Below are 17,393 nucleotides of genomic sequence, written 5' to 3'. Positions count from 1 at the left end.
TTAGCAGAGGCAAGATCCAATACCGGAGGCAGTCATCCCCTGCTCGTTTTCTGGCAGTCTTTCGCACTTTTGGCACCTTCTGCGAGCAGCCATTCTGCGCCTAACTGGAGCGCACGCCACTGTGCAAGCTCCTGAATTCAGCATTCCTAGGCGCAGACGTACAGTCCTCTGGCTATCAGCAAGCCGTCGCTGCACGTCACATGTCTTTCTCAATACGTGGCGTGGCCGCCGCACCGTCACACTAAGAGTGTAGTCGCATGAGTTTTAATAAAATATTTAACTTTTGATGTTGTTTATTCGAGATGCCATCGGACCTCCCCTCATAATGACCCACCGCTAGAACCCAACTGTGCACAGAATTGGCCCTTCACACCAGGTCCACTTCAATTACAAATAATAAAGTCAACATACGAAGAATAAACTGATGGAACACATACACACACACACACACACACACACACATATATATATATATATATATATATATATATATATATATATATATATATATATATATACTCCTGGAAATGGAAAAAAAGTACACATTGACACCGGTGTGTCAGACCCACCATACTTGCTCCGGACACTGCGAGAGGGCTGTACAAGCAATGATCACACGCACGGCACAGCGGACACACCAGGAACCGCGGTGTTGGCCGTCGAATGGCGCTAGCTGCGCAGCATTTGTGCACCGCCGCTCTCAGTGTCACCCAGTTTGCCGTGGCATACGGAGCTCCATCGCAGTCTTTAACACTGGTAGCATGCCGCGACAGCGTGGACGTGAACCGTATGTGGAGTTGACGGACTTTGAGCGAGGGCGTATAGTGGGCATGCGGGAGGCCGGGTGGACGTACCGCCGAATTGCTCAACACGTGGGGCGTGAGGTCTCCACAGTACATCGATGTTGTCGCCAGTGGTCGGCGGAAGGTGCACATGCCCGTCGATCTGGGACCGGACCGCAGCGACGCACGGATGCACGCCAAGACCGTAGGATCCTACGCAGTGCCGTAGGGGACCGCACCGCCACTTCCCAGCAAATTAGGGACACTGTTGCTCCTGGGGTATCGGCGAGGACCATTCGCAACCGTCTCCATGAAGCTGGGCTACGGTCCCGCACACCGTTAGGCCGTCTTCCGCTCACGCCCCAACATCGTGCAGCCCGCCTCCAGTGGTGTCGCGACAGGCGTGAATGGAGGGACGAATGGAGACGTGTCGTCTTCAGCGATGAGAGTCGCTTCTGCCTTGGTGCCAATGATGGTCGTATGCGTGTTTGGCGCCGTGCAGGTGAGCGCCACAATCAGGACTGCATACGACCGAGGCACACAGGGCCAACACCCAGCATCATGGTGTGGCGAGCGATCTCCTACACTGGCCGTCCACCTCTGGTGATCGTCGAGGGGACACTGAATAGTGCACAGTACATCCAAACCGTCATCGAACCCATCGTTCTACCATTCCTAGACCTGCATGGGAACTTGCTGTTCCAACAGGACAATGCACGTCCGCATGTATCCCGTGCCACCCAACGTGCTCTAGAAGGTGTAAGTCAACTACCCTGGCCAGCAAGATCTCCGGATCTGTCCCCCATTGAGCATGTTTTGGACTGGATGAAGCGTCGTCTCACGCGGTCTGCACGTCCAGCACGAACGCTGGTCCAACTGAGGCGCCAGGTGGAAATGGCATGGCAAGCCGTTCCACAGGACTACATCCAGCATCTCTACGATCGTCTCCATGGGAGAATAGCAGCTTGCATTGCTGCGAAAGGTGGATATACACTGTACTAGTGCCGACATTGTGCATGCTCTGTTGCCTGTGTCTATGTGCCTGTGGTTCTGTCAGTGTGATCATGTGATGTATCTGACCCCAGGAATGTGTCAATAAAGTTTCCCCTTCCTGGGACAATGAATTCATGGTGTTCTTATTTCAATTTCCAGGAGTGTATATATATATAATCTAAACACTACTCCGGGTAGATCATTTCCTACTCATGATAACACCAGAAATCTTATAAAACCTGAGATAACAAAGGAAGAAAAAGTGGCAAAAATACTGACGCAATTTGAGCAGCAAGAACCAGAATAAATTCGCAAACGATTAATGCGAGGAAACTCAAGGTTATTCATACAGATGTGATACAAGTGTACTTGAAAGAAACAGAAACAGTATTTAAAAGGATATTGTTAGTTTTCTATTGCTAGTATGGAAGTAAGCTAGTGGACACTAAAATAAATGAAAGAGAAATGTCCGTGAAACTTCTAGAGAGTGTTCCATAGAACTGATAATAACTGATGACTGGATTTCAAGAGAACGGCACTCGACATTCTGAACAGTAAGAAAAGTGAAGAATCAGCCATAGCCTATAATAATAAATAATAACAGAATAAACTTTTACTTGATGTGATCTGAAGCAATTTAAATATTGCACAAAGTGTGCGATGACTAATTTAACACCTTCATTGTAATAGTTCATTCGCTACAATATATACCTGATTCGGGAAGATATCTACTAGAATACCAACTAAACATTTATGCTTTCATCCTTCAACTGACTGTCAAATCACTGACTGACTAAGTGTCAAATCACTGAGAAACGCGGTCAAGCTGTAAATGTTAAGGGCACTAACGATCGAATCGTTTTTAGAGTGCTTGTTGTAGAGAGACGTGAATCAAACGATCTTATGAAAGAGACACTTATAAGCTGCCTTGAAGCTCTCTGTTTTGTTCAGTACAACGAGCGGTTAGTACTACCATAAGAATACTACAGTATCTTACCAAACATTAAATGGTTGACGACACGGTAGCAGCTAAGTACTCGTAGAAAGAGAGAGAGAGAGGCACTGTTTGTGTTTTTCGTCATTTTAGATTAATGTGTCTGTTTTATGCATCTAAATTATTATGAATAGATTCACGAATGGTGTCGTCTCTCCATTCAAACCAGGTTATTACATAAGAACACCTTTTTTATATCGTAACTGAAAGTGCCCAATCGCTACGCTAGGCGGTCACTAAGATGGTGTGATAGTGCCGATATTCACACAGCGTGACGTTCCAAATAACAGCAGGAACTGGGGAAGAACACTTGACAGGGATCATTGTCTATTGCGTACTGAACCGAGGACACAGAAACAACGGAGAGGCTTCGTCCCGCCGTAGCCCTCAGTGGTTCACAACCCCACAACAGGCCACCCTACCACCACCCCACACCAAGCAGGGTTATTGTGCGGTTCGGTCTCCAGTGGGCCCTCCACCCCGGGGGCTGGGGAGGGGGGGGGGGGTGGGGTGGGGGGGGGAAAGGGGGCGGGAACGTCTCATACTAGACGAGTGTAGCCCCAAATGTTTGCGTGGTAGAGTAATTATGGTGTACGCGTACGTGGAGACAGTGTTTGCGCAGCAATCGCCGACATAGTGTAACTGAAGCGGAATAAGGGGAATCAGCCCGTATTCGCCGAGGCAAATGGAAAACCGCCTTAAAATCCACCCACAGGCTGGTCGGCACACCGGACCTCGACGGGCGGTAAACAACTTCTAGCTATGAGCTATTCTGACAATAGACGTGAAGGCAGGTCCAGATCTGAGACGCCGGCGGTATACATGAGAAGAACAATGCAGCTTTCACATGTGTCGGCTGCATTATTTAAGAGCTGTTTGCTATTGTGTGGTGAAATTAGAAGTTGTTTACGTGTTTGTGGCCTGTGTCAGATGACCACAGTCTGATCAGTGTGGGTGTTTTGTGACAAATATACTCCCCGACAAAATAAAAGGGCTCAAAATAAATAGAGTGCAGCCCTTCCTTACTTCCCCAAGCAGCACAGCGCAGTCTGAGCTGTTTTTGCGCAATAACGGCAATCTGGTCAGAATGTGAGTGGGTAGGCAAATAACGGGACAAATTTATCTGTAGAGGAGTTACAGGTCTGGATTGGAATGAATATCTTGATGGGTGTGGTTGCGTTGCCAAGTGTAGTGCACTACTGGAGTTCAGAAACTGCCTTATGTCAGCCTTACATATCGAAACCTATGAGAAGTTTCAAAAAGATATGTCGCAAATAAATAAAGTACACTCGTTCCACCCTCCATCAGCATATGCACTGAAATTATTTGCGAAAATCAGCAGTTGTTTGGCTATTTGGAGGTAAATGTTTTGCATTATTTATGAGCGGTTCGCATGTCTGTAGGCTGTGCTATGAGTTATTTTTAAATGTTCACAATTAGCAAGCGTGTGTCTAGAACATTATAAATGAGTTGTGTAGGAGTGTTTTGCAGGTCTGTATGATGTGGGACATGTCGGTGTGATACATATACTCCATTCCTAAATAAAGTAAATTCGTTCCTCCATCCATGGACCTAGTGCAGGGTGAGCCCATTTACCAGAAACGTGTAGGAAGAGGTTGAGTGCTGGTGGCTTAGTTTGAAACAATTTTCTTAGACTGGTGGTGGAATCGCAAGTGAACTTTGTTTACTGGCGGATTTCAAACTTGGCGCTGGTTCCTAGGAGGAGGAGGTGGCGGTCAGGTCCTCGAAAAGTAGTTGAAATTAGGGAGTTGAACACGTTTGCATACGTATATGAGCTTGTAAATTCAATTATTTAATATAGCGGCGTGGTAAGAGTGAATTAGCGAGCGTTCTCGTGACGAACAAACGTGCTATTATACGGTCATGGTGGATTCCACTGTCGATCAAACTCTCGCGCCAAACGTATCCTTTGTCCGGCACGCAGTCCACAGGTTCCATCCTGTCCAGCATTAAGTGCTCGCGGGCGCGGAAAGATGTTTACGTAGTCGGACTTAGAGGCAAGCGTGGCTGACCATTTGTGGCGGAACCCTGAGGCGCCGCTCACCGCCTGCCTGGTACGCTGGCCATGGGGGTGTGCGGCCACCGCTGGTCTCTTGACGTCAGCCGGCCAAGGAGCTGCCGATGGAGCGGGCTCAGCTTGCCGCGCATACGTCAGCTGCACTGTGGAGTTTTGTTGTGTGAGCATGGAGAAGTCAGTTGGGACACACCTGCATGACCATAATGTCTGAAATAAAGAGTCATTTTGCAGGTATTTACAGAAGGCTATGTCTCTCGTAATCCGCCCCGCTGTCGGTAAGTTGGGGGGGGGGGGGGGAATGTATATTACACCAGACCGTACTCCAGTTTACAGTAGGAGATTTGCTTTCGACCACGTTCCGTTTCTGACGCAACACGAGGGTGCCGTTTGCACTGCGGACTGCGAGCAGATTGTCAATGCTCAGCATCCTTCTCAGGTTACTGTACTCTAGCAGAAAAGTACGGCAGTGTGACAATGTGGTGAATACATATCGGCGGGTCCAGGTTGGGTAGCACAATTTCCGTAAGGAAGAATGAGATCAGACGGCTATGGTCGCGTTTCCATTGCCATAGCGTCAGTCGGACGAATAACGCCAAAGCCTTGACGTACATATTGGTGAGTCCGAGGCCGCCAGCAGGCACCGGTAGAGTGAGCATAGTGTAACCCACTTTGAAGAGATGTCCTTGATTCACGTAATGTCCGAAGGCTGTCTGGAGTCTGTACGCTGCACTTGCGGTATGGGAAATATTCTTGCCAAATATACACTCTTCGATACCAAGTAGGCGTTAACTAATTTGACCTTTTGCAGCGCATCTAGGGACCGTAAGGACTGTAGGCGCATACAGGCGCGAATATTGTTCAAGAGGCATTTGTAATTGAGAGCGATTGTGCGGAGCGTTATCTTAGTGTATACCACCTCCAAACACTTCATGTCAGTAAGCACTTTAATGCGGCCTTCCGGTTGGGGGGTAACCCGCGACCAATGTGCATAACTCGCGATTTTTGCCTGCTCAAATGGCTCTCAGCACTATGGGACTTAACATCTGAGGTCATCAGTCCCCTAGACTTAGAATTACTTAAACCTAACTAACCTAGGGAGATTACACACACCCATGCCAGAGGCAGCATCCGAACCTGCTACCGTAGCGCTCGCGCGGTTCCAGACTGAAGCGCCTAGAACCGCTCGGCCACACTGGTCTTCCTTTTTGCCTGTTTATTTGTGCACTAGCCGCTTTGCCACATCTCACAATCAGGGTTACTGTCATGTCAATCTCTTCGTTGACCATATTAAAATGACTATATCATTCGCATAAGCCCGTACACGAATTTATCTGCTCGCACAGTGACACCACGTAGCGGTTTGTAGAGTTGAATCAACAGTGGCTCAATCGCGAGTGCAAACAGACCCATAGAGAGGGGACACCCCTGTCTGACAGAGCATTGTGTCTGTATTGATTCTGCTAAAAGTCCGTTGACTAAGACCATTGACTGCGATCAGTGAAAAAGCCGCATTACAGTCGTAATGAACCGATGTCAAATATTCATCACCGCCATTGCTTCGCTCAGAAAGTCATGGCCGACTGCATCATATTATTTCTCTAAGTCGACCGCAAGCATGGCGCCCTGAATTCTGCATGCATCTACGATAGCTATCAGATCACGGTAGTCACATAATGCCACGAGAATAGCGCGGTGCAACAGTTTGGCTTTGACATGGTTGATTTCTACAAGACGAACTGGTTGCTGTTCTGGACTGTTGTACAAATCACGGAGGACACTAAAGTAAAATTCCGCTGTGTCGCTGCACCATCGCATTCTGTCTCGGGAGTAGTTCATCAGTGTACGCCGCAAAGCCGGTTTGGGGCACTGGAACCACCACAGGAGCACCAACTGATATGCATGTTGGCGACGTAAGCATTTGGTCCAGGTTTCGGTGACTACCGCACGGCAATCTCGATCCTTCAGTACAGCTACATTCGATTTCCACAACCGTCTGCCACGATAGGTGCCCTGGCCAGCCAGGGTAATGGCGCAGATCTATGGCAAGTGATCGGAAAAGATCGTCGGCCAGAATTCCGACTGTTGAAGATTGATACGTCGCGCGACGTATATTTGCGATCCAGGTGGCTCGCTGACGTAGCCGTAAAGCACGTGAACCCGGGCGCGTCCCCATGTTGGAAGGTCCATCTGTCCAGCGAGGCCATGTTACGTATGATGGTGGAGAGCTCAGGGCAAGTGTTGTGATACGGAGTCTGATCACTGGGTGACAGCACGCAGTTGAATTCACCTCTGAGAACGACATGATTGTACCTGGCCGCGAACAGAGGCATCACCTCAGTCCGATAGAATTCGGAGCGGGCGCGTCTGTTGCTAGAGCCAGATGGAGCGTATACGTAGATAAGTCGGACGTCGGCGAGCGTAAGCGCTGTTCCTCTCACCGATGGTAGAAACTTGACATCCGTAACTTCGATACCCTCTTCTGTTAGGATTGCAGAGACCAGTTTGTGAGCGGTATCAAGTTGGATACGAACGTTATAAGCGCGCAAGGAGTGGAGATCCGACTCCCTTACCTCCTGTAACAAGGCGATATCGACTTCTGCTGTCCGTAGCATGTCATTTAAAAGCTGTAAGTTACGATTACCGCTGATTTTGTTGGTGTTTATCGTCGCTATTCGATATGCCTGCTGAGGGTTCATTGTGCACAACTCCGCTGCACATTCTGCGGCTCTACTCGCCGTTCCCTCTACGAGACTTGCTCCTCCTCGTATTGCGCTGCCCATGGCACACTTGTTGTTGGCCACGTCCTGTGATGCTGTCGGTTTGTCCGTCGTTCCTGTATCCTGATTGTCAAACTCAACATCATCCGCCCAATTCACAGGATTGTGCATAGGGGCGGCCCGGTGCAAGGTCGGAATTTGTCGATCTGGATCACCGTGTAGTTCGGGTTGTCGCGTCGTACCCACATCCATGGGTGTCGGCGCACTGTCTTCAGCGCCGTAGTGACCTCGGGTTGTCTCTTGCTGTATGGGTTCCTGATCTTTCGCAGGACCCGTCGTCGGAGTGCTGTGCTGAGTTTGTGCTGTCTGTTTGCCTTTTTCTCGATATGGGCGAGCTGCCTCGTTGTGCGATACGTTGCTTCTTGCGCTTCTTTTGGTGGTGCCGAGACGTGTGTCCTTCCTCCGTGTTGATATTTGACACTGTCCCACACTTGATGTTTCTGAATCCGCTCCTGTTTCGTGCAGCACGTCAGGGAGCACACCCATCTCTTCCATTCGTGTTGGTTCGACACGCGGTAATATAGCGTGACTTGGGGCCTCTTCCATCGGTCTCACTGGTTGATCCACTACCGGGCCATGCTGCACAGCGGCTGTCTCCTTTGATTCAGTGGGATGTCCTTGTGCAACGGGGAGTGGTGTCGTAGTTCCTCGCGCAGCCCCGACGTGTGTGGGGGCCATGCTTGCGATCGTTGCTGGTCAAGTTTCACTCCCACTGGCAATTGCGGCAGTTCGTCGTTGTAGGCACTCTGATCGTACGTGACCTTCTTTGCCACAATCGGAGCATGTGTGAAGTTGCCTGTCATAGATAGAGATCGCACGACAGCCACAAATGTATACACACGAGAGGACGTGTTTCTGAACATCGAGTCTGACTTGACGTACACCACTGAGAACAGGATACGTCTCAAAGCATAACTTTTCCTCCGTATGGGCGAGGACCGTCCGTTAGTGTTGCAGTGCCAACGTTACTTGTAATGCTGTCACCTCAAATGGTAATCCAAAAACACGCACCGTTCTTATTCCAATGCCCGCTGGCTCCACAAGGACAGTCCCTACATTGCCATCGGAGAGAAGGAACTTATAAGTCCCGTCTGGCGTTCGAAGGAGTCGGTCACAGCAGTCGTCACTGATAAGTTTGACACACACAACACTTGCCACTATAGAAAGGTGCCAATCAGTTCGCCAGGTTCTAGTTTTACCACTTCTCTCAAAAAACGTTCTGCTTCAAGCGCTTTTCGTAGGGCAAAGCGATTCTCGCATTTGAACTTCACTGTCGATTTTCGTATAGTGTTATCGATATGAACGTCGTCTGTGTACGCTGGACGCTTCGTTGCTATCTCACAATACTCGCCGCTTCCTCTACGCTGTTTACCGCGGCTAGGACGTAAACAATACGTCCTCGCAGCATGGCTTCTCAAGCCCGACTGTTGCCTTAACTGCCTCGGGCACTTTTTTTTATTATTATTTTGTGCACACGGCCCATCTGACTCAAATTCGCAAGCGTTGCTCACCACTGATGTGACTCCGTTCATTTTCCCCGTTGCTCGCATCCTCACCATATTGCAGCGAGGGAGCGAACGACGGTATGCATCCGTACTGTAAGAGCCGTCCGCCCGTCCAGTGGTATCCATACAATTAAATTTGTAGTACCTGTTCCTTCGGACGCGCTTCGGAAATTAAGTCAGACAGGAAGAGCGCTCGGGGACCCGAGGTGGTAAAGGCAACCGTTCTGAAAAAACGGAGCATTCTGGATCGAGTCCTAGTCCGGTAAAAAATTATCAAATGCAGCTGTTGAACTATTTCAACGCCTAAAGCAACTACGTCATACAAATTTTCCTTTAGTTACTTCTGAATATTCCACACATACTATCATTTTTTGGGCAGTTATAAAGTTTGCTCTCCACAGCTGTTTTGTAACACTGATAATCACCATCCCCCCCCCCCCCCCCCCCTCCCCCAGGAACTTCGTGTAACTTGCGCCATACTCTTCCACGGAGCGGTAGCATATTTTTACCACAACACTGGACTCCTTGCTGCCACTTTAGCCAACATAATTTTTTGCACGTAGATGATAGTGAGCTTCTCTAAGTTTTCTTTTTGCCTCTGCATCATAGGGCTTCGTTCTTATAATAATAAATGACAATATTTAGACATTATCATATCCTCTAACATTTTCCATTTGTCAGAACTTATCACAGGCTACGCAGGAATGTGTGTCCTCCTTACATCCAAGTGACATCCACGAACACCCTAATGTCTGTTGTGATTTCATGTTGATTTTCTTTCACAAATTTTTTGTTAGTAATAACATCTTTGACAGTCCTTCTAATGCTCCCTGTAGTTGCTTTAGTGGTAGTTTTTAAAATGTGATTGTTCAGACCTGAAATTCACATGATATAATCCTGTGGAAACTCTTTTTGGTGTCTATAATAGCTACAGTGCTCACAGAAAATGTTGAAGACACTTACTAATCCTTTTCTGCCCGCTAGCGACACATAATGTTTGTATTTTTGGGCTCTTAACATTAACCCAATTTTTTATGGGACACGGAAGAAGATCTTTGTGGATAAATTAGTTTTCTGTTGTTTGAAATTGTTTGACTCCTCTGATTTTGTGATTCAAGGTTTTCAAATCAGTTCCTCTTTTTTTGGACAACGCTTATAGTACAGTTTCATTCACATGCTGAAGTAAAAAACTTATTCCTACCAGTTACTTTTAATATAGCTATTTCCATTAAATTTGCGCTTTTACATAGCATTAGTACTCAGCTCACAAGTAAAAAACTTCAATTTCAATTAGAATAAATGCTTGAGTAACAACAATCCAAGTACCATAATTGCATCCCAATTACAGAGGTACGTGTAACAATGACCATCAAAATCGCCATCGGCGAATATGTACACTGCTGTCCACTGGAGTCTATGCAAGAAGCAAAAATCAAAGTTAGAATCAACTGCTGCTGTTATTACACAGACTTCGAACACCATTATCAATTTCTGGCAAAAGTGAGAGACGCGCACGACAAGCAGTTTATCAAATTTCATTTCTTTTCACACAGTTTGTACATAATTATCAGTGTCTGGCACAAATGCTATTCTTAGATTTATTGCTGCTAATAATTTGATACTGGAAACTGTCAGACAATTTTCTACAGATACCGGCGTTAATAGTGGAGCAGTTTTCTACAAAATCGAATTTCTTGCTTATTTACACTTACATCCTCCCATCATTTTTCTCGGACTTAGTAGATATGACGGATGTCCAACAAAAAATAGGCTCTACAAAGTAGGCATCTATTTGATTCTGAATCATTTAATGTTCGCCATATTTTGAGATATATTCTTCTACTGTACTATTTCTACATAAATCATAATCATATGTTGAGCTAATAGCTACTTGTCAATAAAATTCTTCTGGGTTAGAGACCGCATTGTCATTTAATTCCAACGTTTCGGCGTCTGTTGCAAGACGCCTTCCTCAGGGTGTGTTGCTAACTGCTGAATGAGCGCAAGTGTGGGTACATGTATACTATGGAAGAGTGTTGTGTTTGGATGTGAGGATGAGGAGGAAGGGTACTAGTTCATTTTATTGGCGTTTGCATTGCGTCTTGTTATTGGCGGAAATAGGCCTTTTCCATTGGAGTTTCCTTTACTGCCTGCCATTGGTGGAAATCGGCGAATAGGAGACTTAGCGGCGACTGACAATGCGGTCTCTAACCCAGAAGAATTTTATTGACATTGACAACGGCCGCGGAAGCCTACGGTTACAAGTAATAGCTACTTGTAAACAACGTTTAAATTAGAAGAATTAGTAACGTTAACCTTTTTCACTAGCTGTGCTGGCGTCTGTCGGCGGCCCACCGAGCCAGTTGGAAAGCGTTCCCGCTCCTGTCAGCCACTGGGTGGCACTGCCGTTGCGGTTTGCCCAGTCACAGAACAACAAATCGTTGTCCATTCCAAAATCGCAGATTTCTGAAATCAAAAGTCAAACATGTCGCTTCGAGTCACCAAGGAATATAAAAAATATACTGTAAGTGTGAGAAGTTATAAAACACATACAATAAAGTGACAATAACTGAAAAAAACCTCATACAGAATAATAGAAAAATAATAATTTCTTCCCTTATAACGCTTCCAAATTTATCGAAATTTAGTACTGATGGTGAAGTTAAAGATGATGAACCATATTTGCTGTTGTAACGGGCAATCCCTACTGTTGTTAACGAATAGTGTTTATCTCTTTATTTCGTAAATGTACGTTCCAGATAGAAGCTGCTCGCATATTTCGGTAATTTTACGTGGCGGCCCTGTGTTATGAAGTTCATACTTGTGTATACGTGTTCATACACGTGTAAGTTCATCGCGAGTGAGGTAGGAGTGAATGATTGAGTGAGTGATTGTGGCCACGTTTTCAGGCCTTTTCCGCACATTCATCTCCTTTAATATTTGTAAGGGAGTTGATAACCTCGCCGTTGAGCGGCCGTGAACCTCAGAAACAACAACAGCAATTTCATGCCACATATTGTACTTTGAGGGAACGAAAAGCGAAGGAAATGGTTAAATAATGACGTCTGTGGTTTGTAGGCAGTCCCTCGACATGGTACATGCGTGCGGAGAGTTGCGGTCTTCCTGGAACGTTGTTCCTAGTGTTATTAGTGGTTTTTTTTTTAACGTCCCGTCTACAACGAGGTCATTACAGACGGAGGACAAGCTCGGACTAGGGAAGGAAATCGGCCGTGCCCCTTCAAAGGAACCATCCCGGCATTTGCCTGAAACGATTTAGGGAAATCACGGAAAACCTAAATCAGATGGCTGGAGACGGGATTGAACCGTCGTCCTCCCGAATGCGAGTCCAGTGTGCAAACCACTGCTCCACCTCGCTCGGTTTTGTTGTTGTCCCTAGGAGCGAGGCCAAGAAAGATGGGGTAGGCCTAAATGAAAAACACTACGCCCTCGGCACCGCGGCATGGCTTTAAGAAAGTCAAAGCGTTGTCATGTTCTGAAGGCCAGGGTGTCTCCACACATGGATTATCTGGTCATGCACCCCTAGACTGAGACGTTCATTACTGAATACCACATAGTAAATAAATGCCTTTGTTCATCTAGTCCTGGCTTGACACCATTACATCGAATGGACATATTGGAGAAGGCTTATCGAGAGTCGACGTTATGGCTGACGTAATGTAATTCCTTGTCATGAAGGCGTCTGGTATGTAGTGTAGCAGGACAAGAGACACTTCATTAGGGGTCCTACGGCTCTCTGGACGCAGCGAGAACACTGCCAGTTAAAGGCTAATTCGTAATAGCAAATCTTGTATGTCTCTCTACGACCAATTGTTTCCAGCAACGTACAATAATAACATCTTGATGATGCACTACCGGCCATTAAAATTGCTACACCACGAAGATGACGTGCTAAAGACGCGAAATTTAACCGACAGGAAGAAGATGCTTTGATATGCAAATGATTACCTTTTCACCGCATTCACACACGGTTGGCGCCGGTGGCGACCCTACAACGTGCTGACATGAGGAAAGTTTCCAACCGATTTCTCATACACAAACAGCAGTTGACCGGCGTTGCCTGATGAAACGTTGTTGTGATGCCTCGTGTAAGGAGGAGAAATACGTACCATCACGTTTCCGACTTTGATAAAGGTCGGATAGTAGCCTATCGCGATTGCGTTTTATCGTATCGCGACATTGCTGCTCGCGTTGGTCGAGATCCAATGACCGTCAGCAGAATATGGAATCGGTGGGTTCAGGAGGGTAAAACGAAACGCCGTGCTGGATCCCAACTGCCTCGTATCCCTAGCAGTCGCGATGACAGGCATCTTATCCGCATGGCTGTAACGGATCGTGCAGCCACGTCTCGATCCCTGAGTCAACAGATGGGGACGTTTGCAAGACAACAACCATATGCACGAACAGTTCAACGACGTTTTCAGCAACATGGGCTATCAACTCGAACACCATGGCTGCGTTTACCCTTGACGCTGCATCACAGACAGGAGCGCCTGCGATGGTGTACTCAACGACGAACCTGGGTGAACGAATGGCAAAATGTCATGTTTCGGATGAATCCAGGTTCTGTTTACAGCATCATGATGGTCGCATCCGTGTTTGGCGACATCGCGGTGAACGCACATTGGAAGCGTGTATTCGCCATCGCCATACTGGCGCATCACCCGGCGTGATGGTATGGGCTGCCATTGGTTACACGTCTCGGTCACCTCTTGTTCGCATTGACGGCACTTTGAACAGTGGACGTTACATTTCAGATGTATTGCGACCCGTGACTCTACCATTCAGTCGATGCCTGCGAAACCCTACATTTCAGCACGATAATGCACGACCTCATGTTGCAGGTCCTGTACGAGCCTTTCTGGATACAGAAAATGTTCGATTGCTGCCCTGGCCAGCATATTCTCCAGATCTCTCACCAATTGAAAACGTCTAGTCAATGGTGGCCGAGCAACTGGCTCGTCACAATACGCCAGTTACTATTCTTGATGAAATGTGGTATCGTGTTGAAACTGCATTTACACGCCATCCAAGCTCTGTTTGACTCAATGCCCAGGTGTATTAAGGCCGTTATTACGGCCAGATGTGGTTGCTCTGGGTACTGATTTCTCAGGATCTATGCACCCAAATTGCGTGAAACTGTGATCACATGTCAGTTCTAGTATAATATATTTGTCCAATGAATACCTGTTTATCATCTGCATTTCTTCTTTGTGTAGCAATGTTAATAGCCAGTAGTGTATATATGTTGTACAATGTGTTAAACTTCCCAGAAAATAAAAATTTAAGTAAACAGTGGAGTACATCTGGGAAAGTAACAAAAATTTGTTTCACTTAACCATTTTTTTATTTAAGAATTACCACGAATAAACAGTGAGGTAGATCTGAGAGAAGCCTGGCACAGTTTAAGTGATATTAGACGCATTGTGCCCAGATAATGGTACTGAAAACTGAACGTACTTTCAAAATTCATTTTGTCTACAGTGTGTTGCAGTAATTAAACTTTCATTGAGAAATACATACAACTTCTAATGCTGTTTAACCTAATGCAATTAAGTGTTGACGTAATACTGCAACGTATTAAGTTTCATAGATCAACAATAATGTACTCTGCAAGTATGGAATGGAAATGCTACCTTATTACGTCCAGGTCATCTTGAAGTCATTAGGTAAGGAAAAAAGCGTCTGTTTACCGATGGATCCTAGATCTGCGTTGTCCCCATCTTCGACATGTATCCTTTGTAATTGAAGCCCATGTTGTGTTTTCCTGACACCCTCTAACCTAAAGAACCGACCAGTCCACGCCACACAGATCCTGCTACTCGTGTTGCCGCCTCCTGCGTTTAGTGGACTCCTGGCCCAAAACCCTAAACCTAAGCACCCCTTGGCGCAAGTCGAGAGATCTGCAGCCTACACGGTCGCAGAACCGCCTGTCCCTGATTCAGATCCTACACTCGGCTCTGTACCAGAGGTCCGCAGCCGCAGTCGGTCCTGACTATGCTGCAAATGGTCACCTCAGCTTTCATTTTGCTAGAAAGACTGGTACCCTTTACCACTCGTGTTAGCCGCTCGAAACCAGAGGGAATCTCTTCCGATCTAAAGTGCACACATGATTGGTACCGTTTTGAGCCACCACCTGCAGTTGGCTGCACCCTGTGCTCTTCATGGCATCCGAAAGGACCCATTCCAGTCCGGAATGATTCCACCCGGTATGCACAAGGAGTGCATGTTGGCTTTCTTCCACTTTTTGGCAGCTATGTCCCTAAGGGGTCCCACAACACACATAATGTTGGAGCTCCCAATTGTCAGTAATCCCACCCTCTGTGATTGCCCGGATCTTGAAGGCTGAGAGGTTTCCTGTGAAACAGGACAGGCGACTGCATCTGACTGAGCGCCAATGTCAGCCACAGACAGCACCTGGAACCTGTTTGTTAGACTAGCTCGGTATGCCTTATGTGTGGCCCCTTGACAAGTCTTTCGCCGCCTGCCACGCGGGGCGACTTCCAACTCGATCACAGGTGAGGGGTCAACCTCAGTGCGAGCAGTAACGGGGCTGGCCACCGGTGAGGACCGATCGGAGGACTCTGACGTGCTGGATGACCGTTGGATCACCACTGCCGGCCCACAACAGTGGTGCCCATTCACTGCAGCCTCAACCTGTGTAACCGAGCCCATCACAGCCGGGAGCAGAGAACGAAGTGTCACCAACTCGGCTTGCATCCGCACACAACAATCACAGCCACTATCCATTCTGAAGAGCGTGAAAAAGTAAACTACCGAGACAAACAGACTATCGACTCAGGCTATGTAACTCTGCTGCAGGCCCTGACGAAAACGCAGGAACAGTCTGTAATAAATTTGATTAATACGCAGAAATTAAAAAATCTAACTACCGAAGCACTCAGGTGAAACTAAATAATTCCCCCCTGATTAGGAACTTTTAATATGACACAAAATCGGATTACTTTCCGACGCAAACGAAAACGTGAGAACTGTGGCTATTGCATTTTGAATTACATCCCTGTTGCTGCGTCTTTCTCGGGCGGTCGCTGCTGCCTCTGCCTGTGTGTGTGTGTGTGTGTGTGTGTGTGTGTGTGTGTGTGTGTGTGTGTGTGTGTGTGTGAGTGATTAACAATCATACACAACCGTTGCCTTGACGAAAGATTCGTACCCAAATACTGGAAAGTTGCATAGGTCACACCAATATTCAAGAAACGTAGTAGGAGTATTTCACTAAATTACAGGCCCGTATCATTAACGTCGATATGCAGCAGGATTTTGGAACATATATTGTGTTCGATTATTATGAATTACCTCTAAGAAAACGGTCTATTGACATACAATTAATATGGATTTAGAAAACATCGTTCTTGAGAAACGCAACTTTTTTACTCGCACGAGGTGTTGAGTAATATTGACAAGTGATTTCAAATGGATTCCTTTTTTTTTCCGGAATATTTTTGACACTGTACCACGCAAGCGACTTGTAGTGGAATTGCGTGCTTATGGGATATCGTATCGGTTATGTGACTGGGTTTGTGATTTCCTGTCAGAGAGGTCACAGTTCGTAGTAATTGACGGAAAGTCATCGAGTAAAACAGAAGTGATTCCTGGGGTTCCCCAAGGTAGTGTTACAGGCCCTTTGCTATTCATTATCTATATAAACGATTTGGAAGACAATTTGAGCAGCTGCCTTAGGTTCTTTGCAGATGATCCTGTCGTTTATCGACCAGCAAAGTCATCAGAAGGTCAAAATAAATTGCAAACATATTTATAAAAGATATCTGTATGGTGCGAAAATTGGCAATTGACCCTAAGTAACGAGAAAAGCAAGGTCATGCACATGATTGCTGAAAGGAATCCGTTAAATTTCGGTTACAGGATAAATCAGCCAAATCTAAAGGCTGTAAATTCAACTAAATACCTAGGATTACAGTTACGAACAACTTAAATTGGAAGGAACACACAGAAAATGTTGTGGGGAAGGCTAACGAAAGACTGCGTTTTATTGGCAGGACACTAAGAATATGCAACAGATCTCCTAAAGAGACTGCCTACACTACGCTTGTCCGTCCTCTTTTAGAACACTGCTGCGCGGTGTGGGATCCTTACCAGATAGGATTGATGGAGTACATCGAAAACGTTCAAAGCAGAGCAGCATGTTTTGTATTATCGGGAAATAGGGAAAAAAGTGTCACTGAAATGATACAGGATTTGGGATGGACATCATTAAAACAAAGGTGTTTTTCACTGCGGAGGAATCTTCTCACGAAATCCCGATCACCA

At 46.5% G+C, this 17,393-nt stretch overlaps 1 protein-coding gene across 2 annotated transcripts in view; it reads right to left on the bottom strand.

The window, feature by feature from the left end:
• Positions 1-17,393, bottom strand: part of LOC126299244 (MAM and LDL-receptor class A domain-containing protein 1-like) — a 352,356-nt gene that overhangs the window by 215,234 nt on the left and 119,729 nt on the right. For both annotated transcript variants that reach the window (XM_049991032.1, XM_049991033.1), the window contains exon 4: positions 11,406-11,555. In XM_049991032.1, coding sequence (XP_049846989.1) covers positions 11,406-11,555 — 150 coding nt within the window. The remainder of the gene's footprint in view (positions 1-11,405; positions 11,556-17,393) is intronic.

This window comes from Schistocerca gregaria, chromosome X, assembly GCF_023897955.1.
Source record: "Schistocerca gregaria isolate iqSchGreg1 chromosome X, iqSchGreg1.2, whole genome shotgun sequence".
Lineage (NCBI taxonomy): Eukaryota > Metazoa > Arthropoda > Insecta > Orthoptera > Acrididae > Schistocerca > Schistocerca gregaria.
The sequence above is the reverse complement of the archived record's forward strand: the minus strand, read 5'-3'. Positions and strand labels throughout refer to the sequence as shown.